Raw genomic sequence first — 23,716 nt, 5'->3', positions numbered from 1 at the left:
AAACAAAGACATTCAACATTAGATGAGTGGAATAATTTATTTTGAGTGTTTTCAATTAACAGATTGTTCACAGACTACTTTGTTAACATCACACACACACACACACACACACACACACACACACACACACACACACTTTTCCATTCTCCCTGACGATGATTTAACCAACTTTCAGCCAAAAGAAAAAACAGGTAACTAATGATTAAATAATCAAGACGGACCTTTCAAAGATGGCGCCACCCTCGCACCAACATGCGCCGCGGCGTGCCGTAAATCCCCCTGCACAGTTGCACAGCATTGAGACTTGGTTGAGTGTGAGAGTTAGGTGGAGGTGAGCTGCAGGGTCACAGTTGAACACCATTCATCACTTCTTACCTAGCTCGTGTCATTGAGGGTGTCACAAAGGAAGGGCACGAGGAGGAGCCAGACTCTCCAGCTCTCTTCACTTCACAAAGAGACCAATTTACCAATGTTTGAAGGAGAGGATTTAACACCATAGGAGGTGGTATAGGCAGCTTTTACTGTTTTACTATACAGCCTGACGAAGACCAACGGTTGAAACGCGTTGCGTTTTTGTGTTTGCCCGTATCAATTGAAGATGTATTCTGGTTTGTAACTCTTTGCAGTACGCAGATACAATTACTTCTTATGAAATAATATATTCTTTTCAAACTCCAAGTAGCTCCTTTTTTTGCCTTGTACTGTAATGCATGCTAAATGGCTAAACTGAGTTTCTGCAAACTGCAAAGAGCAAATAAGGCTCGTCAAGCACTACAGGACTATTATAACCGATGAGATGGTCTAGGCTTCTACTTTTTACATGAGGTCTTTCAGCAAGAGGGCTTTTAGTCATCCATCTACATGAACAAAACACAAGGCGAGGTCTGTCCTTGTGTTTTAGCAGCGGAAAACAAAGTCGGACCAATGAATAAAATATGGCATCCAACCACTTGTGTAAATCATTCCCCGCAGACAGTTCCTCCAATCTAAGAGACGGGATCGTCCAGTACGCATGCTGTTTATGATCTTGTGACAGTTCTAGTTCATCACTAAAGGCCATTAAATATGGAGGTGACTCGCACAGTGATGTCCATTGAAAGTGCCTTCCATCCAATGAACTGACGCAGGCAGCACTCAGCATATGTCCGTGCCTGACAGGTGCAGGTTGCTCCTGTCTGCAGCCAAATGAAGATGGTGTTGAGAACATGAAGTGGCAATTAACATACCGTAGGTCCGACGCACCAAGGTCAATTTGTCTGCCCACCGGCCTGTACTGCTTCACAGAGCTGAACAGTCACGTGACATTTCTTGCCCCGGAAGTGACTTCCTCTTTCATTTTCTCCATAGACATTTCAAGAAAAAAAGAAGGAAAATAATAGAATTTTCAAATAACCCAGACCCCCCCCACCCCCCCGTTGTTATTTTTGTGTTTTTGCTGAAAACCGTATGTTTTATGGTCACTCACAATTCAGTAGGTCACGGGTTGGCTTGGTTCCAGCCTTAGAACTCGTAGGATTTTTCGAAATGTCTATGGAGAAAATGAATGGGGAACTCACTAATTAGTCGATTTGACATTTCTATCTGTTCAATACTAGACCTAGAAATGTTCTTTCCTATGAAGTTTTTTTGTTGATTTGTATTAATATGGGGACCTTGAACAATTTTAGCTTGGTTGCCCAAATGGCAACTTTGGGCAACTCTGGGAATTTGCATAATCCAAGATGCCCGCCGAACGCCATCTCAAAAATGTTACTTTTGACCCGCTTGTCCTAGAATGATGTGTAATACCTCTTTTTTAGGGTTTTCATGTGTGTAGAATCCATTTCTGATGTTATTTTTTTAATTGCAGTTCAATCTCATGTGCTAAAGGTCAGGTCAATGTTAAAATTGACCTATGGGTGGACAATGAATAATGAATCTTTGTGTGAGAACTGCCATTAACATGTCACAAGAACTGGTATTCAGAAATATAAAAGTGTGAAAAAAAGTATGCAATAAGACAATAATCTTTATCTTTCGCAACTAAATTAAATATCTGTAAGCAGGCCCTCGCCCCCCTGATCGGCACCTTCATCAAAACTCTCTTCCCCAACATCCTGGTCTACATCCTCCTCCTGGTCTACATCATTCTCAAAAGCCTCCTCAGCATCCTCCATGTCATCATCCTCCTCATCTGTAGCTTGAACATCTCGGCTGTTCGTGTATGGATTGCAGCAGCTATCTTCACCAGAGCAGTTACAGTATGACGTGCATGAAAGATGTTCTTTGTGGCAGCCACACGCCTCAGTGATGCACTTACCCTGTGCCCTACATCGACACCGGATCACGTCAATTAGCTCTGGCGGTGCCGGGTCACCTTTAGCAATGACAGGAACAGGGATACTATCCTGGATCTCCCATCCACATTTTGTGACATCGGCTGACACGTCGGGTGGAGCTTGGTGGTCTGCTACTTTCCACAACATCACTTGTAAATGAGCCCTCAACACGTGCTGCAACAGGTTGGTCGTTGTTGGAGGAAGGGCCATCACTTTGGGGCTTTTTTTCTTTTTGGTGAACAGCGTAAATCGGGCAGATTCCATAGAAGTTCCGGGCAGCTGACGATACAGAGCAAGGAGGAAGGGTTTTGCTGCCTCCAGCAAATCAGCCTCTGTCACGCCCACTTCACCCAGTACATCAGCCAAGCCTGGGAAGTTCCCTGCCAGCAAAGTTTTTAGTGTGCTGATCTTGCCTTTGCCATATGGATATGAGGTCGTGTCGCACCCGCTGAGGGCGTGCATGCCAAGGAGTTGCAGACATTTTGGCCCTAGGTCAGCACAGGTTGCGTTGATATCCAGTACAGTCCCATCCCAACGCTCCATCTGTACTTTGCACTGTAGGTCCGCCCGATACACCCAATACACCAACAGGACAAACACATCAGTGTCATCACTAAGCACGCGTATCACACCCTTTCCAGAGTTGGCTGCCACAAGGACATAGGAAATCGGGGTCCACCCGCTATGCCGACCACCCGCAATGCCGACCTTAGGTTTAGGCGTGGGGGTGGGAGAGGTTAGGTTTTGGGTTAGGGTCTGGCGGAGGTTAGGTTTAGGCATGGCATGGGGGGAGGTTAGGTTTGGCATGGGGGCTGGGAGAGGTTAGGTTTTGGGTTAGGGTCTGGGGGAGGTTAGGTTTAGGCATGGGGGGAGGTTAGGTTTGGCGTGGGGGCTGGGAGAGGTTAGCTCCACAGACACGCTGCACGCCGCCTCGCTCAGCTGGTTCTGCTTGTGGGCTATCGGCATTGCGACCTGTCGGCACTGCGGCCTGTCGGCACATAGACGCGGCACCTAGGAAATCATGGTGATGTCTGCCTCGTCATGACCAAATGCACCATCATCCAGAGTATCCATTGTCACATTGTCATCAACACTGAAGGTGGACAACATGCTCGCCAGGCCAGCCTCCGCTTGTTGTTCTTGCTCTTCAGGATGACATCTCTTTTGGGTAAAGGACTGGCGATGGAGAGCTCATAGTCGATGATGATATCACCAGCCCGGCGCATTCTCTCATGATCCTTCGCAGAGACATCTTGGTACTTGTCGAAGACAATGATTTTCTCAGTGGCAGCTGGGTAGCGTCTCAAACGACCCTGGATGGATGCGATAAGATTTGAGGGACTGCCCCCGTGTGGCCACACAATATGGTAGAACAGCTGTGAAACATCCACAATGACAATATCAGCTGGTGTTGGCAATGTCTCAGGCACACCAAGGCGTTTGACCAGCCCTGACTTGCTACCTTTGCGGAGGCAACCATGCTCATCAATGATCGATGCAGGCACAGCACACAGTTCATAGGTAAATAGAGGCTCAAGCTTCATCTGCCTCCGCTGACCAATCACCAATAATCGGAGAAAAATGTTCTTAAGGTCTATTACTGGCCTGACTTTGTTTCCCTTCACCTTTTTCTTGAGAACAGACATCGTCTTGATGGGGCTACTGATAGGGTTGTAAAACCCATTACGTAGACTGGCAATGTATTTATTCTCCATCTTTTCTCCAATCACAATCGAGTCAGCAACATTCACAACAGCAGGTGCAATTTGGCCAGTGACGGGATTGTACAGATGAGGGCGGTGATCTTCCAGTGGGTGAGGATACTTCTCCACCTCTGCATCAATGAGACCCCGATGTTTTGCGTCCAAGACACGCCGGTGCTTCAATTCCTCTTTGTGCGGTTTCTGTGCTTTTTGACCTGGTGTATAAGCAGAGTACATATGATCCACACAGTCTGATATATGTACAGTGATGGGGAAGGCATCAATCCACTCACACACGAGCTCAGCAGACAGTGTCATGCCCTTGAGAGCTCCTTTGCCAATCTTTATGGCAGTCTGCTCACCAAACTGGTCAGCAGAGACAGCGATCCAGTATCCATCATGGTGCCGACAGACAAGGTCTGGCTTAGCCTCGGTGGCATGGAGCGCACGCATCTCCAGCAGGTACTGGGTCAGATATCGAGCATACTGCACATGGCCAGCAAGGAAGAAGTACTTCATCATGCACTCCATGGTCAGGTCGCCATTGTAAATAAGAATTTGTTCTTAATGACTTGCCTGGTTAAATAAAGGTTAAATAAAAATAAAATAAAAATAAAATGGTCTGCTGCTTCAAGTAAATGTCACCTTCTCTCTCAGCACGTTCAAACTGGTGGATGAGAAGTGTAGGAAGAATGAAGTTGTCTACCCAGTGTCGACCAGTGGGATGGAGGCGAGCAGTGTCCAGGTACTGCTCTATCTGTTCAAATGTCTTCAGCCCAGTTGATAGAAACCGCTTCAAGAGTGCTGCTAATACACCCCGAAAGGCCCTCATGGCTTTCACCCAGGACTTACCATTGAAGATGCCTGTCAGCCCTCCATATGCTGCCGCCACATACACTTCCAGTGCTGAACCTTGCATCAGTTTTGCGATGCAGCTGAGGAATGACTGTATAATATGCATCCCACCGGGATGGCCGATTACGTTATTGAACTGCCCTGGCTGGTTCCAGCATATCTGCTTGGTTACAACAAACAGTTGCATGTCAATGGTGAGGTGAACGTATGTCATTCCCATGTCAACCAGTGAGCTCTGCATGTATGTCAGGGTTGTGAGTATCGTGTCTGGATGAGAAGGAGGTGCATCAATCAAGGACCAAACATATAAGTGCTGGCAGGTCTGAGTATGCCATGGCTCCTGGTTAGCTGATTGTTGAAACCATTCCACTCCATAGCATCTTGCCCTTGGTTCAAGCTGTTGAGCCACTGTGTGTCCTTCTCTTGCACAGCCACCAGACTGGCCTGTCGAGCACATACCTCCTTAAAACTGACCCCTGTGTTCTTGTCAGTTGGTATTTCAGGAGGAATTACCTTCTTAGGGCCAGTGTAGTGTATAAGCGTGCACCAGAGGTAAAATGTAACTTTGACCTGAACTTTAGCACATGAGATTGACCTTTAATTAAAAAAACAACATCAGAATTGGATTCTACACACATGAAAACCCTAAAAAAGAGGTATTACACATCATTCTAGGACAAGCGGGTCAAAAGTAAAATTTTTGAGACGGCGTTCGGTGGCCATCTTGGATTATGCAAATGCCCAACGTTGCCCTTTGGGCAACCAAGCTAAAATTGTTCAAGGTCCCCATATTAACACAAATCAACAAAAAAACTTCATAGGAAAGAACATTTCTAGGTTCAGGAAATGACAAATCGACTAAATGGGGCTGGAAACGTCACAAAAAGTCACGTGACTGTCGGTTGAGCTCTATTCCAAACTGAAGTAATTATTTATACATTTCTAAAACAGCTTCCAAATCTGTAGAAATGGGTATTTTAGTGAAAAACTGAGGAGTATATAATACTTCACCGAGATCTGTTGCAGGAACAGTAAGATACGATAGACGAAGAGGAGGATTTGCCAGAAAGATGCCGAAACCAAATAGCCACTTTTCACAGGGGCCATGTTGTGTCGATATAAGGCAGGGTAAACACAGGTGCAAGCAAAACACTAATGAGGGTTTCCAACTTCCATGATTGGAATTTGGAAACCCTCATTAGTGTGTTGTTTGCACCTGTGTTTACCCTGCCTTTTCGACACAAAATGGCCCCCGTGAAAAGGGTCTATTCCCAGAATGAACAATGCGATGCTTCCATACTGGGGAGGAAGGGGGGGAGGGGGGGATATTTCCTTGCAGCTATTTGATTCATAAAGCATAATTGTTCAGCAGCGTGAAAGGATTGTTTTCATTTGCAATTCAAACAGTGGATTATCTCCTCTCTGCTGATACAGATCTTTCCCCCCCTGGAGTGTCCGCTGGCTTCCTTCCTTTTCAACATCTTCATCAACTATAAATAGCTCCCTCAATAAACACAACAAACCAATGCATGGAACAATAGGTCGGAAATGTGGTTTCGTTTCAAAAGCTGCGAGTTGTTAAAGAAACACGGAAAAAAGGAAAATCCGGACAATCCAATCCCCATTTCAATTTAAGTGCGAGGAAAACAACACAAGCGCCGATCATTAGCTTTCTCATCCATTATCAGACCAAAGCAAGCGAGCCGCTTCAAAGAGCTGCTGATCTAATTTGAGACAGTGTGGCTCTGTGCCCCTTTAAAAGATGGTGGGGGGGGGGGGCTTCCCGTGGGAATCCCCCCTAATGCGGTAGAGCACTTTAGAGCCCTCCAACTGACTGATGGATGTTAGACAGACACTGACCAACGCCTCCGCTTCTGAGCTCTCGCTCTCTGGAGGATCACAATAAAGCATAAAGGGGTTAACACACAGAGAGCTATGCTGTAGTGTGGGAATGACTTGAAACTTAAAAGAGCAAACTGCATGAGATTATCTAGATATCTAGTTACATTCAAACTAAATCACTAGAGCGGCAACGATTAGTCGATTAATCAATTAGTCAATCGACAGAAAATGAATCGGCAACTATTTCTTTTTATAATCGATTCATCGTTTAAACTAACTTTTAAAAAGAAAATAGTGAATTGTTATCCACCTTATTTCTAGCTGCCATGATGCCTATGGGTGCTTCTTCCGGTGTAATAGACGGTTTTAACTTGACCAAAAAAAAAACGTCTATGAGGGTTTTACAGCAGAGCCATTCTGCTCTACAGCCGTAAGGGTTAATATGTCACTTTTATAAGTTTAGAAAAAAATGTAGACGGTCAAAGTAACCATTTAGATTACCCTTGTGTGCTCAGTTGATCAAAATAACGGCTATTTAGAAATCTGGTTTTCGTTTTCAGCTTTATTTTATGCATTAAATGTCGTTCGGGTGCTGGGATAACGTAATGCATTATGGGTAGTCGGCTACTGTGGCTAATGCTAGCGGCTAACCTTTAGTTACTTTACATGGCAGTAAAACGCCACTGAATGACAACATTTATTTAACTTTTAACAATTTCGAGTAACACTGTTTCCATACGGACCCCCAGCGTTGGTTAGTTGTTTATAACGTGACTATATTTATAACGTTTATAACGTACTCCGGTTTCCGGTTTATAATTCGGGTCTGAATACAGCCGAGTATAACAAAGGAAATGGCAAGCTGCAACAATCAAGTCACGTTAAACCGGACCTTGTACCCATAATTATTTTGCAGTGGGGCATTCAAAAATAAGGTGGATAGATAGACCAAACGATAAACAGAACAATTACAATAGGGATCTATGCACTATGTGCTTGGACCCCTGATAATGATTTATATAATAATTTTATATACCGGTAATCATTTTCAACAAAATTGTTTCCAAATGACCAAAAGAGTGCAAATTGCTGCTGCACATTAGTACACCAGCAATGTTGCCTTATTTTTCACTTGGCATGCAAAGATCATCAACGTGATTAATAAGGATGATTACAGAAATCAATAAAAGCTCATTCAATTATCTCCACTGGTTTTCAACATCAGCAGCTCATCTGAATTATAGAGAAAAAAGGTCTTTGTAGTCCTTTGTTTTAGCCATAAGTTAGCATGCGTGTTCCGTATCCATATGTCACACAGCTACTCAACTTTTTTTCCCAGGCAAGCTAGCTAGCAAGTATCAGAAAGTGCAAGGAAAGAAGCTGATTGACAACCCTCATCAAAATACTCGAGTGACATCACTGATGACATCACTCACTGATGACGTCACTGATTGCATGATGTTGCTGACCTTTGGGCTATGACATCATCAGTGATGGTCTCCCAGCTGTCATAGATATTGCAGTCCTTTGAGCTGGCTGGGCCAATGATGTCATAGACATTGTGACATCATCATCAGTGATGTCATAACCCTTCCCGGCTTAGGCTATATAAGTGGTGGGAGGTTGGGGACTGCCTCAATGGTGGACAATTACAATGCACAGCCTACCAGCCTATATGGACCTGAAGATCTCTATAATCAAGATGATTTTGTTGCTCCTCTTCTGTCTGGTTGCTGTAGGAACCAGTACCGAAGTGGACACCGATGGCAGCTGAGTCATCCTCTCCAAGTGAGACAAGCGGCTTTCTGGTTCTGGTTGCGTGACTGTAGTCGCAGAGCATCTGTCTGTCTGAGGGCCCTAAGCAGATAAGTTTGCTGGCCCAAACATATCCTGCTTGGGGGCAAGTATTCATAGAACCAGGATGCTATTATAACCCTTATGCATTTTATTTCTACCTCTATCCACATGATGTGCAGCATGGGAACAAGACTAGAGACATATGCCACCCTGTGTGACGGGTCCAAAATGTTGTCCCATGCTCCTTCCAGCAGCTGCACAAGGTCTACTGGGGACACAGGTCTGAAGACCTCGCCCTGAGGACCATCCAGCAGGATACACGTCCTCATGCATCTCCATGGCAGCTGAACCCAATAGGGCGGTGGGGGAGGGCGGCCCACACAAACCATCCATCAACTGAGCTTGCAAACGCCACCAAGTGATGACATCATACCCACTGATGATGTCATACTTATTATAATAGGGCAGCAGGGGAGTGCGGCGGCAACCCACACGGACACAATCCATCAACCGGGCATGCAAAAGCCAGCGACTGATGATGTCATAGCTAATGTAATAGGGCGGTGGGCGGGTGGAGGGTAGACCCACATGAACACAATCCATCAACTGAGCATGCAAACATCCAATTATGCCACGCACTACTACTCCAGACTATCAATCTGCTAACGATGATTCCCAGGAAGAGGAAAAGGAGGGTGCTCACCAACGTATGTCCCAAGTTGATGAGTGGGATTTGGGAAGGACCACATTCTCTGCTGTGACGGGCAACCCTGGGCCAATGCATGTCAACACCCACGAAAGACCAGAGATCCTCTGCTGACCAACAAGAAGGAAGTTCCCCAAGGCTCGGGGTATCCAGTTGGGGTGATGAGCAGTGGGGTGGTTGATATGCTCATATCCTCTATCAACTGAGCATGCAAAAACGCAGGGCGGTGTGGAAGAGCAGCGGCAACCCACAGAAACACAATCCATCAACTGAGCATGCAAACGCCACTGACTGAGATGTCATGCCCTACAAGCGTTGAGTGATGTCATACCCACTGATGAGGTCATACCCGACAATCGTCGAGTGATGTACTGCCTGACAATCGTCGAGTGATGTCATGCCTATTGATGATGTCATGCCCCACAATTGTGCAGCATATGCCCAGCCCGGTCGCAACTGGTTACTAATGATGTTTTAGTAGACATTTTTAACATCATCAGTGATGTCATAGACTGTCATCATAGCCGACATACCCACACTGACTGATGATGTCATACCCTCTAATGATGTCATAGACCAGTGATTCCAGTGGGCATTTCAGCCTGCCTATTTTTGACGCCTATGCGGAAATTGCCTTCTTTCAAATGGCCAGTGGGGGTCGCAGCTTGTGTAGCACTCCCGGGAACATCCATTCAACTATATGGGAAACGAGCCAACTTCTCTCTCGGTCTACGTCTTAAATAAACACTTTCCAAATTAGTGTATGGTCTGAAAAAACAATTTCAAGTCTTTTTCATGCTCTAACGCGCTCCGTTTTCCAAATGATAGCCCCATTTCGAGGAAAATTGACGACAAACATTGGATAATAAGAACTCTAATACTTCCGACCGGTAGAGGCAGTAATGTGCCGCAAGGCATCAGGTAGCAAGTAATAGTTGAGCAAATTATCAGAAAATAGCGTTACTTTATGATAATTTAATAATGTTAGTAGACACACGTAACTATATAGATACCATACATCTAACGTCCATAACATGGCGGACCATTTAACGTTATTTATACCGTTAGATAAAGCCTTAAGCCTTCTCTGTATTCAGACATTCAGACCATTGGATTCAGCACAGAAACCGGAGTACGTTATAAGGTTTTAAATAGAGTCACGTTATAAACAACTAACCAACGCTGGGGGTCCGTATGGAAACAGTGTTACTCGAAATGGTTAAAAGTTAAATCAATTTGGTCATTCAGTGCCGTTTTACTGCAATGTAAAGTAAGTAGCGTTAGCGGCTACATTAGCCAAAGTAGCTGACTACCCATAATGCATTACGGCGATAAGGGAGACAGAGCAAATTCGGAAACTCCCCCGGCAGCCGCTAGGGGCAGCCGCCCCCTCCCCTCGTACTTCCGTGTAGCATTCATTCATTCAACCAATCAAACGAAATCAAACAATATCCGGAAGTGAGCTTCATTTTGCTGTGTCAAAGTCAATGAGCTATGTTGGTCCATTTGTCAATGAGTGATTCGCAAACTGGTGGTGGTCTGCAGGGCTCCACCAGAGCATTGCTTCTTTTTCACACATACGATGTGGGCAAGACCGGTGTTTTGGGTTGAGTCAGTCATGGACGGAAAAGTGGATGGAAAAGGGGACGCTCAATTTCGATGTGGTTTTTTGACACTCCCTCTCGTTTCCTGATGGGGCTGTGCTTGAACCATCACGCTGCTTAAATGTTCACCCCGCCCACTTGGGCTGCTGGATGAAATACAACAAGCGCACCCACCCACCACACACTGGCTGAAAGACAACAAGTGCACCCCCCTGCCTGCCCCCACACACACACACCTCAGACGTTAGTGCAGCTGGAGTAACGACGTTACGTCGGTGTGGGGGTACCTCACTTCACCTGCGACCGAACCAGGAAAGTATTTAAAAGGCTGGACGCTATTTTGGAGCTTGACTTTCGTTTATCTTTTCTTTGTTTCATTTCTGTTTGATATTAGCTATTTCACCGCATAGAGCCAAAGACGTTGCATTGATAACAACCGAACGCTTAAGGCCATGGGGTCCCGTGGTGGGGGGAGGCGAGCCTGGGGGTGATGCACCTGGCCTGGAGCTCACAGGGCGGGTGGAACTTTGTCAAACGCCTTTTCTCTTCATTGTGGGCCGCGGACCACAACTTGACCCACCCGCGGCCCATCCGGGGGCCACGGACCACAACTTGACCCACCCGCGGCCCATCCGGGGGCCACGGACCACAACTTGACCCACCCGCGGCCCATCCGGGGGCCGCGGACCACAACTTGACCCACCCGCGGCCCATCCGGGGGCCACGGAACACAGGTTGACCCACCCCGGGGGAATAAAATAACTGCCCAATATTTGCGCATTTGGGGAGGTTTAGAGCCGCCACTGACAAGTACCAGGTTTTGATTCCGTGCTACAGTACCAGTTTGTTATAGATGCCAATTTTTCAAAACGGATGTCTCATTTTGGAACAAAAATGCTTCGTTAGATCATTTGAAACATTAGTATGGCAGTTTCCCAGCAGACTGTTGTATTAAAGCATGAACTGGGTGAACGCTCGATTCTGATTGGCTGGACTGTGGAGATGTGTTTAGATTGAGATAACTGGACAGTTTTGGCATGGCATTGGCAGTGTATTATCACTGCTGGACATGAAGCTGCTAGGATGTAATGCATTCTTCTGAGCCAACACAACAGCTGATGCACAGTACCGTGGTCAGAAGAGGTGCAGCATTTACTCAATGTGGAGATGGCTCAGCTGTGCCTTAACCTACTGTAGCTGTGTCTGTCAGCTCCATGATCACAGGAAGTGTATTGTTAGCCTTACTGACAGTGATACATTTAGGTCTGGATAACCTGAAAGAACGTACTGTAAAGTCCCCTAAACGTAACCCCCTTACAACACAATAATGAATCATATAATGTGGGTTAGCCTCTTTCCCATATGACACTATACTGTACACTCAGTCTATACACTTGCCATAACACAACTCTCAAGGGCCTCACAAAGAAAATCAATCGAGAGGAGAACAGTATAAAATATGATGTGCAGCAGTTTTTAATAACATGAAGCTGAGGCTTTCAAATCAATATTTGCTGCGTGCAACGCCGCAGAAAAATACCCTTGCTGCTTCAAGACGTGTGAAAAGGGGGGGGAAAATCACCATCATGAAATTTTTTGAAACGTTGTTGAAGTGTTGAGTTGAAACTAAGTTATTGGAGGATAACGTTGAGCCCAACATACCACAAAATCAATATCAATGTTTTTTATTGCTGTTCCTGGAGGTTAGATTCAACTCGGCCGTTCAAACTATCAATCCACCAGACTGTGTGTACTGCATGAACACCACAAGTCCTTTTGTCTGCAATGTCTATAACAAAAACTGGGGAAATATAGCAATGTTAGAAATGAAAGTGAAAGGGGAAAATAAAGAGAAGGAGAACATCTAAGTGATGAAACGTGCGACAGCAGCTGACCTGATATGTCTGTACTGGATCCTTCACACATCCTTATTCCACTCTTTTTACCCCCTCAAGCTCAGAATCCTCTTCGTTAAGATCTTATTACAAAAAGAATGTCACTGAAAATGTACATCAAGAAGTTCCACTCCAATGTAAAAAGAAGAGTTAAAGTCCCTGGAAACCAAAATCCACAAAAACCTTCTAACTATTAAATTTAGGGTCTTATGTGAGTAATTGTGTGCCTCAGAAAGTAGTTGACATTACTTTCAAACCTAACCCCAAAAATCGACACTTTTCTACAAGGTCTGAATTTCCATTTCCTCATTGAAGAGAGCGGTGTGCGCGGTGCTAAAATGCATGATCTTATCACGTCATAAGATTTAATCGAATCACACACACGCATGCACGCACGCGCGCACACACACACACTGACACACACAGTAGCGCTGTGCACTCGCAGCGGCAGAGATCTCTTCCTCTCTGTCAGTAGGCTATGCGCCGAGCAACGCGCGAACACACACACACACACACACCATCTCTCTTTTCTTCTCTCTCTCTCTCTCTCTCGGAGGAGACCTGCTGCAGACGGGACACGCCCACACAGTCCGCGGGAGAAAATACACTCTAAAATCTAATTGATTCTCATGACTTTTGCCATGACTGTCAAACCTAAATGTATATACTTTGCGACGTTCATCATCGTTCAAATTTGGCTGGTGGCTTATTAACATAGGTTCCTGTGATGTGATGAACTCAAAATGCTAAATAATAAAACAATATTTCTGGTTTCCAGGGACTTTAAGTAAAGTTTTTTTTAAATATCGCAATAGTTGCACCGACCACATGCAAATTTCCAAAACGCAGGATGGCAGGGGCAGCCCACCTTACTCTGCCTCGGCCACCCTGCATTTGGAAATCCCACCATTCCGATCTAATCCCACCGCCCATGAACACAACACACACCTTCACACATCCCACTGCCCATGAACACAACACACACCTTCAAACACTTGGATCGCCATGCAAAATTTCAGTCCTCTAGGCATAAACACAAACACACCTACTGCACACATACTTGACCTCCATGTCAAATTTCAGCCAAAACTGTGCCCGCAAAAGGATGGTGAACTTTTTTGTGGACCAACCAAGCATCCGACCGACCGTCAGGATGACTATAGAGCTACTGGTTGATGGGATTGGTCGGTGTGCTTTTGACAGTAATCCAAGTAATCAGAGTCTTGGGGGGGATTGTGCTCATGCCGCTCTGTTCTGATCAAAGTGGAAAGAGTCAAAATCCTCTCTGCCTTTATTCTAGCATCTATATAAGCAGCTTGATTTGAACATGATGTGAACTAAAGGGGGAGAATATTGCACTCATGTCACGTACACAGTATCTACTGTACCTTATGGCCAAATGGCCCATGATGAAGGGCATGAAGTCTAAGGTCGTCTTTGAAGGGAAAGATAATACAATGTCCTTTAAAATGATTAAAGGCAAAACTACTATGAATATATTGTCATAGAATTAGTGTTTCAAAATATCAAAAAAATCAAAAAACACGCTCAACCCAACTCAACCAATAACTGGGTGCTAAATCCTACAATGAATGTCAAGAATAAAAGAGAAGAGGATAGCACTCCGAGTAAAAAAAACAAAAAAAAAACAGAATTAGTGTTGCAACAAAAACTGATGGTGGGGGGGGGGGAAACTAATTTAAAATGAGTTCTGATTATCTGAAGTTCTGATTACCTGTTTTGTTGTGACTGAATTCAACAGATCCGGAGGCTATACACCAAGGGTTAGAATGACTTAGGGTGCTTTCTCACTGGCATCCCGGTACCGTTCCCGAGCACACTTGTCCCCAAATTGACTCCGGTTTCGGAACGTTTGATGAGTGTGAATGTTGCGTTGCGTTGCGTTCTGCGCCGGGGCGCGCAACGGGGAACCGTGACAGCATCGACTTGAAAAGGTGGTCTGGGGAGCGCTTTGGCGTGCCTGGGAATGGAACACTTGCGAATGTGAACGCCAACCGTTCCGAACCACATAGACAACACACGGGCGAGAGGATACACTCCAGGCGTAGTTGATGATGCAAGTGCAATCTGTTCCGTTCCCGAGTGCGGAAGAAATGTTGTAATGTGAAAGCTGACCAGCAGGGGAGAGGGGAGAGGGGGCGATCGTGCCCGAACGAAAGCAATCGTTCTTAGTGAGAAAGCACCCTTAAATCCATCAATTCTATGAAAAAGATACCTTTCAACATTGGCAACCGCTGATCTTTGAAATATTTTTTTCTCAAGGAATCCATTAGGCAGGTAGGTACTACCATCAAAGTGTGTTGCATGAAAACTCATTAGCACTTATCTTCTTATCTACCCATCATCAGCGGCATGCAATTTGAGAGACTGATGAGTCTGTTAGCATGAATTATGCAAAGTATAGGTAGGAAGTCTCTTCAATTAAATTACTTTTGATATTCTGAAGCTCAGCTCAAAGCACATATTTTACTTCACTGGTTTTCTTATCGAGTGCCCAGGTTGTCTGGACCCTGCTGACCATAAAGTACAAAAACCGGAGGTTCTTTCATGCAATGTATGAGAAAGAATAGGACAAAACCTTTAGAATAATGAAAGTTTATCTTCTTTAACAATCTATGATTTCATGACGATAGATAGATAGATAACATTAAGGCGTATCATTTTATTAATTATTTGTTCCTGATTCAGGGTATATGCAGGAAACCTGATGTTAAATTCAATACCTTTTAAGAGCATTTATAAGACTTTTCCAATATATTTTAAGACCTCAACGCCACTTTGATCACATCAGCGATAGGGGTGTAAATCACAAGTCTCTTCACGATACGAGAATTATATTGATTCTTTGGACAACGATACGATATCTGCTGATATCACAAAGTCTGCCACGATACGATTTTGACTCAATTCTGGGGTCTACGATCGATATGAGATGATATATGCCCACCTTTAGATTAAGCAAAAACATCTACAACTTTAACAGATGATAAAGCATTATGTAAGTCAAAGTACACTACATAGTTAGTTCTAGCTGTACAAAATGATGTACCAGCAATAGTATTCTGTATGAATCTGATGTACAGTTTTAGTTAGGCTACAGATTTTGACAATATGATCAGGAGCTTACTATCTTATCGTTGCCCTATTCATAATGAACTCATAGTTTAAGGCACCTAAACATTAATTTCAAAAGTGTTTCCTGATTTGTCTGGGGGGAAACAGTATCGTTCCATTTAACTGGTTCCCACATTCTCTATCTCTCTTGCTTTTTCTCACCCTCGGCTGTGTGTGTAAGCAAGTCTGTGTCAATCAATACACAGAGTACAGTAAATGGATTGAATTTTGCCTGCCTATGGAGTGTGTGTGTGCGTGCGTGTGCGTGCGTGCGTGCGTGCGTGTGTGCGTGCGGCTAGGGCCTTGGGCTGTGTGTGAGATTTCGATCCATTCTTTGTAATTGGGGGCATGACCATTGAAAGCAAAATGCCACTTTAATACCATGCAATAACAAAGTATCTGCATTTCCCCCCCCCCAACTTTGTCCCTCAAATAATATCACAGTGTTATGAGCTTTCCACTGTAGACTGTATGTACGCCTACTGCCATTCCATTCTTTGGTATTCAAAATCAAACACTAGTGGCCAGTGCGTTGGTGTTGGTGTTGCCTTTGTGTTGTTTCATGGACCTCCTTGGCTCACGTTCAGCTTCTGCCACATGATCTGACATGATGTTCTACAGTCAAAGCGCTCCACATTAAGCCACAGCGATAACACTTTGATTCAGCATCATGTCTCATCATAATCCAAATGACACATCGATGCTCCAGTCACACTTATTCATCTCATTTACTCGTCCTTGCCTTTCTCCTCCTCTTTGACATCCCTTCATAGGGCCTGTGTCCACCTAGCGTCTGAAGCAGTCTGAAACTAACGTTAGTTCAGTGCGGTAGTAGCTTGATAGCTGACAGCTAACATTAGCAAACAACACACATACTGTGGAAGTGCGAGAGAAAGACTCAAAACCAAAGTTGTATCCGACTGGATTTATTTTCTCACACTTCAACTGCGATCATACAGGTAAAAGTGGGCTGTAGCCTACTCCCCAAACAATAGACTACATGCACAACTTCTTTACTTCCTGAAATTAGTACAGCTTCTTTATTTCCTGTCCTACACTATAGAGGGTATGCACACCCACTGGAACACGCCCCCTCAATCAGGAATGAGTGTCAAAACGAGTGTCAAGTTCCTCCCTGAGCAGCAGGTGTCAGTTATCTAGGCTGATTACTGCATTCAAGCTCAGTCTTGCTGTGACTCAGTGGGCGTGACCCCACAGTGACTTCTGCCTCTGTGACATCACGTGCATACCCTCTGTTGGATGAACTGATTAATCAGGTGTGCCTGATCATTGTTGTGACTGCAGCACACCTGACATTAATCAGTTCATCCAATAGTGATGACAGGAAATAAAGAAGCTGTACTAATTTCAGGAAGTAGTGGAGTTGTGCATGTAGCCCATTGTGTTCCCCACCTGAACCCCCCGCCCTCTTAAAGGGCCCCCGACCAACAGGTGAATGTCTTTCCCCATTGTCTCTGCTGTGGTACGCCACAATACAGTGATTTAGCTCAACACTCACCAGAAATATCAAGTGTCTAGCCAATCTGCTCCCACAATTGAGCCTTTCTGTCTCTGTTGCGATAGTTTCTCCATGATTAAGTTGCCAGAAAAGCAGCACCCGACACCAGCGTCTTTCTGAAAAGTTAAAATATTTTCAGCTGGAAGCGCTGGGAGTCGGGCGCACAAAAACGCCGCGCTGTGAAAATAGACGCTGGGCGCAGCGCACTTTCTCTAATTTGCGTCTGCGACACGTGCCGTGAACGTTTGCACATCCTCACCGAGAACTGCATCCCCGACATATTTCGGGGCTGTTTTAACTTAGAAATCAGGGAGGTCACGTCTACCAGACAATTATATCACTTTTAAACGGTTACATTTCTGTATAAATCATTACAAGTATGTTCCCGTGAGGTGGGGATGCTTTTTTTTGCTGCTGGGCGAGGGAGAAAAACTCGGCAGAACACCTGGACAAATGCACAAGGCGGACTGTTATCTTGCCTGCATTAAGGCACGCGCAAACAGGTGCGCAAGCGCTAATAGGGGATATCGCCTGTCGGAAGATATAATTCTGCCTGTTTGCATTTTTTTTTTTTTTTTTACTAGTTTACTACTTTACAGGAAACAGCAGACCAGAGAACAATTCAAAGGCACCGTAGCCACGATGACATTCAAAGTGAAATTCCGTCTGTTAATACAGGGAGAACTCTCGTCAAAGCCAGAATAAACATACACATTTTGGCCTTAGGTTAAGGATATGACCAGACACATTTCTCCTCTCATTTGATAAATATCTGTAACAGTGACGATGGGCCAAGTGACAGATGTACTACTACTGATGTATGGTTCCAATGCATCTTGTCATCATGACAGCTGTGAAGGATGGGCGGAGTCTCTGGGTATTGAACATGCTATGATTTCTGGGTAGTCAACCCCCCCCCCCCCCCCCCAGGAAGTGTGACTGACTAATATGGTCATATGTCAACCGTTTGAATGGCTCAGCCAGAGCTGTTTAGCAGGGTCAGTTCAGTTGGGCACTGTACCTTCCAGTCATCACTGTCAGTGGTACCACTGCATTATGCCAAATATTGAGAAAATTGGATTAAGTTTTGGTTAGTGTCTGTTTTAGTCAGTGTTGTCATCTGTCGCTAGCACAATAAGGCCATTATTAATAAGGCCCCTACATGTCTCTCCATAGAGCTGAAAGGCACAGTCGCAACACAAATTAACTGTATTGTATTATTATTGCTATTAACTGTGGTTATTGTGTTATGAAATTAAGCCTTGCATCGACCTCATTTTCTGATCGTTTTCTCAGTTTGGGGTTGGAGAAAATCTGTATTTGGGGTAAAATACAGTGAGGTAAAAATGAATCTCTTTATTTCCCCCCAGGCAGTCAACACAGACAGATAATTCATCACTTTTTCCCTCCCAACTTTAATCACAGCTAATTTGTGTGATTTTTTGGCAAGCAGCTGCAATGATGCCTCGTTTGCATTCCGACAGCCAGCTTTGACGCATCGACGCCACATGCTGGCATCAGAGATGCTGTCCCCTCTATCCAAATGGCCTGCTAAGTAGTTTCTGGACATTCGCAGTCACTCTGTCTCTCTGTACGCTTTGTGACCTGCTGTGTTCATCACATTTTCTCCCCAGCCTGATTCCTCTGGTGGCTCTCAGATGTAAACTGCGTCTGTCATAAGGCACCAAAAAGTCCAGCCGGACGCTGCTGGAGCGATGCTCGTTCAGTTTCCCCTCCCTTTCTTTTTGTCATACTGACAACATTAACACAATAAAAGCACAATGTGACTGTGTGTATGTGACTGTTTCAAAAACAGAGCCGTTTGTCAGCCTTTGTCATCATAAAATCACCATGGTGGCTGATGATGATGATGATGATGAGAAAAACAAGTATTCCTATATCCATCAAAATTAGCATAAGTCGCGATCAGAACTCTCTGAACGCGGCAACCGTCCACAGCCAACATCCCAAACCATGTCAAACAACTTTATCGTTGGCATCCTCATTATAACCCAAATCCAATGAGAGCATATCTAAAGCCCACAGACACAATTCAATTCAATCATTTATGTAGAGAGCATAGAGAGAGTGAGAAGAAGCCAAGCACATTTTGCTGGCTGTGAAATGTATCAGTCTGTTGAATACAGACTGGCCTGAGTGGCTGCTTATTCACAGGCCAGGAATTCAGAATGAGGCAAAAATCACATGAATCCCAGCATCAGCTTTAAGGTATGTAGGAGATAGGAGTCTCCTTTGTTTCACACATCGAGGTTTTCTGAGCAGCAGACACCAAAAACAGCACATGATCCTGTTATGGCACACGATAAACATCTACCTGCATGGCAATCGATGACACAATCTCACTCTGAGAGTGTGATTGATAAAGCTCACTCAATAAAATCATTCTCCCCCCTCCCCCCCCTATCTTTTTGTGTGTGTGCTGTTTTTTGTGTAAGTCGGGATACAAGCATTGACGGCTGTGAGGCGCGTACGTACATACAGGCGCTGTCGCCCCGGGCAGCGACTGAGTCTTGAAGACACTTCACACATCAGAGAGACAGCGTGAGCTGCCAGCAAGCTAAACCAGCCATCGCCCTCCGCCTGTCACCGCTGATGTGACAGCGCTCCCTGAGCCTTCACTCAGCAAGAGCTGTCCACTGGAGACTGTAGCCCAATAGATACACACTGCAAGCAAGAAACTATGGCTGTAATGCTGTTTCCCTTTTGTATTCAGCTACTGTATATTGAGGTATTAATTGTATTTTGTTATGTATTATTATTATTATTATTATTATTATTATTATTATTTTCTAGTAGGCTAGTAGTAGTAGTAGTAGCAGCCGCAGCAGCAGTAGTTTGTTGTTGTTGTTAGACTACTACTTAATATACATTTATTGATCCCCTTGAAATCTCCATCAAGAGGCATTTCACCTCTTGCCAGACCATTGCAAATAAGATAGATAGATAGATAGATAGATAGATAGATAGATAGATAGATAGATAGATAGATAGATTAAATGACAAAACATTAAATGTATTTGGAACTATAAAGAGCTATGTGTTTTACGAGAGAGAGGGCGGTCATTTGTCATTATATAACTCATGACAGGTGAGGTCTAACTCTTGGACAGCCAGGTGTTAGGCCTAACCAAAAAAACACTATAGCTTACAACAATAGGCTACAAATCAAGGTATTGAGTTTACTTCATGGTACCCAGTGGTATCACTGTGATATCAACTGGAATTTAGTAGTTTTCCTGAGGCGGAATTAGCATTAGGACCGAGAGCCTTCAGACGGGAGTAGGCAAAAAAAAAGCCAAGGCAGAATCGATAATGAACACAAAGCAAATAATACAGTTTGTATCAGTTGCCATTGCCAGCCTTAAAGTAGGCTACAGCTAGTAGACTGCACTGCACTACATCCAGCTGGGGCTACATTTGGCAGCCTGACATACAAAAGCTCCCAAGTAAACCACTAAAGAACAGTCCACTACTAGTCTACTAAAGTGTGAACCAACCGCTCGCTACACTGATTCCATTCCAACCCCAGTCGTGTTGTAACATTGTGACACAACCGGTCATTTGGACACAAACATACACTTGCTCCACACTCACTTTCGTGCTTTGAAGTTCCCCATGTGTGCCGCGGGACTCCGGGGCTCTTGATGATCGCTCTGCCGGCGGATTTCAGCGCATCCATCCCGAGGTGTGGCTCGTGTCTTCGGCAGGTGGAGTCCCCCGGGCCGGGGTCTGACTGCAGGTAGCCTACAGCGGGGCTGTGCTCGACGACTGATGCGCCAAAACCACCACACAGCAGGCAGGCAGAGAGGAGAGACCGACCGCTAGCAGCAGCACCCTGTGCGTGTGATCCCTCCCTATCCGATCCCTGGTGCCTCTGAGACTGACTGACTGATCAGTTTGATGGGCAAACACATCAACCGCTCCCATTCCCAAAGTTAAGGGCGTGTCCTTCCAACCTCGCTGTGCGGAGCCTGCTGAAGTGCTCCGGATTGTTTTTAAGGACAAACCCGCATGAAAAACACTCTTTTAGTGAGTATGGTTTGGTATTCATTTAGAATGTCAATGATTATTTTCGTTCTGCTCTGAAAGTGGTAGCCTATGTTATCATTCTAAAACAGGGGTGCCCAATACGTCGAAGGTAGTGTGGTCGATCGCGTGGCATTGGGGAAGAAGAAAAAAAAAAAAAAAAAAAAAAAAATACTGTTTTTCCACTGTTTCCATTGTTTTTCCACTGTTTCCACTGTTTTTCCACTGTTTTTCCACTGTTTCCACTGTTTTTCCACTGTTTTTCCACTGTTTTCCACTGTATACTCAGTGTATATATATATAAATAAATATGTTCGGTAGATCACTTTGACTTGGTCATTTTAAAAGTAGCTCCCAAGCTGAAAAAGTGTGGGCACCCCTGTTCTAAAATGTATTATGGGATTCAAGTTTCTGCAGATATTTTTGGAGTGCCGAGTAGATAAATGTTGTAATTAACTATCCAAATACGGTAATACATATACATAATATTTATTTATTTATTTATCTATCTATCAGCCCTTCACTACGGTTGGCAACTGAGGTGCATCCACGTTTCAAAATCATGATAGGATGTGAGCAAACTCCAACATGAATTTAGATTAAAAATCAATAGCCTAATGTATGAAAAACAAAGCAAAGAAAAATGTCTCCCATAAATGCCCCTGTTTTTCTGAACTGGGTCAAAAATATGTGGTATACGACCCTATGAGTGTCTTTGCAACAGATAATGAGCTGATATAAGACAGGGGCAAGAGGCAACTTCAAAGTGCTAAATTTGTTGTATGTTGGCGCCCTCTACTGGCTACAAATAGTTATTACAATGTCCCAGTCCACAGCATGCCCATCTTCACTCTGGATGATGCCTACACTAGTGAAAGGTTTCAGTAATACAACTAGTCACAAATGATTTACAACATTGCAACACCATTCACACATAAGCAGTGGAATAAATATATTCACCTTACAGGTGTCACTTGAACTTCTACTGCAGAAAAGTCATAATCTCTGACACATAAAATATCACATTCTGTGTTTGTCCTTCATGGTGAAATCTTTATTTCATTTCTCTCCACAACCCGGCACAGGTTCTCATGTCTCATGTCATGTATTTCACACTCAGGAAGCTAAACAGTACATGTATAGTCATGTATTTCTGGTTAATCATCTAGAAAGGGTTATTACAGTAGGCTATTAGCCTGAGGTGCCATGCTGCTGTAGGAAGTCTGGTGCTCTGTGATCATTGGAGAGGGTCTCTAGTTTAAATTGAATGCTCTTACAGTAGCACACACTACTGCAAACTGCACTGGCTGCTGTGTGTGTGTGTGTGTGTGTGTGTGTGTGTGTGTGTGTGTGTGTGTGTGTGTGTGTGTGTGTGTGTGTGTGTGTGTGTGTGTGTGTGTTATCCTGGATACACAGTGAGTAGCAGAATCATGCAGCTATTTTTAAAGTTGAGACTCTTCAGAAAAATGCTGTGGCGGTGCTCTGCCACTGCTCTTACTAATGCAAGTTAAATACTGCATTAGAATAAGCATTTTAACTAGAGAGAGAGAGAGAGAGAGAGAGAGAGAGAGAGAGAGAGAGAGAGAGAGAGAGAGAGAGAGAGAGAGAGCACAACGCCTCCACACCAAGTTTCAATGGAAACAGGCCTCCTGAAGGCTAAAAGTTGCAACACTGACAGAGCGAATGCGTCAAGAGACACTGTCCGCGGCTCAGCTGTATCTCCTCTTACATGGAAGACATTGGATCTGAAACTGGCTGATATTATTCACGGTCAATTATGAGCCTTGCTGTCATTTCAACCAATCAGCGACACAATGTCACAGAGCACCTTATTTCACTCCAACGGTGACCGACCACAGTCTTGAAATGAACTTGAAGTCTTGAGACAACGTCCAGATGTCTGGCCGCCCGGTGTACACGTCACCATCTCTGGAACTCTTTCGCAAAAAGAAGAATCGAACAACAGTGCCGCATGCGTCATCTGTTTCAGGTGTGAACACTGCATCGTTAAATACTTGACGAGACAATTTCCCCTCCTGTTGACCCCGTTTGTACAGGAGAATCTGAATGTTTCACAGCATGGCATCAGCTTGGGATTTGATATTTCCTCAGTGACAAGACAGTGTTGCATGTTAAAAATCCCCTCCCCCGTGGAACAATTCATGCTTGTGGGATGTCTTTTTTGAATGGGGGGCTGGGTGGTTGGGGGAGTTAGGTCACTAGAAGAAGTATAGGCTTCATGAAATAGTCTCATAGTAGAGGGCTAAGGTAGTCGCTTTTCCAAAGGACACAGTA

General features: G+C 44.5%; 1 protein-coding gene across 1 annotated transcript in view; it reads right to left on the bottom strand.

Moving 5' to 3' along the window:
* The window catches only part of LOC310781908 (low density lipoprotein receptor adapter protein 1), a gene marked incomplete at both ends in the record, with an annotated part of 65,458 nt that extends 44,384 nt beyond the window's left edge, over positions 1 to 21,074 (bottom strand). The window contains one exon of the mRNA XM_083642549.1: positions 20,990 to 21,074. Within this exon, the coding sequence (XP_083498675.1) occupies positions 20,990 to 21,074 (85 nt within the window). The remainder of the gene's footprint in view (positions 1 to 20,989) is intronic.
* Positions 21,075 to 23,716: the final 2,642 nt, after the last annotated feature.

The sequence above is a fragment of the Poromitra crassiceps genome (assembly GCF_964638095.1).
Source record: "Poromitra crassiceps genome assembly, chromosome: 9".
NCBI lineage: Eukaryota > Metazoa > Chordata > Actinopteri > Beryciformes > Melamphaidae > Poromitra > Poromitra crassiceps.
The sequence above is the reverse complement of the archived record's forward strand: the minus strand, read 5'-3'. Positions and strand labels throughout refer to the sequence as shown.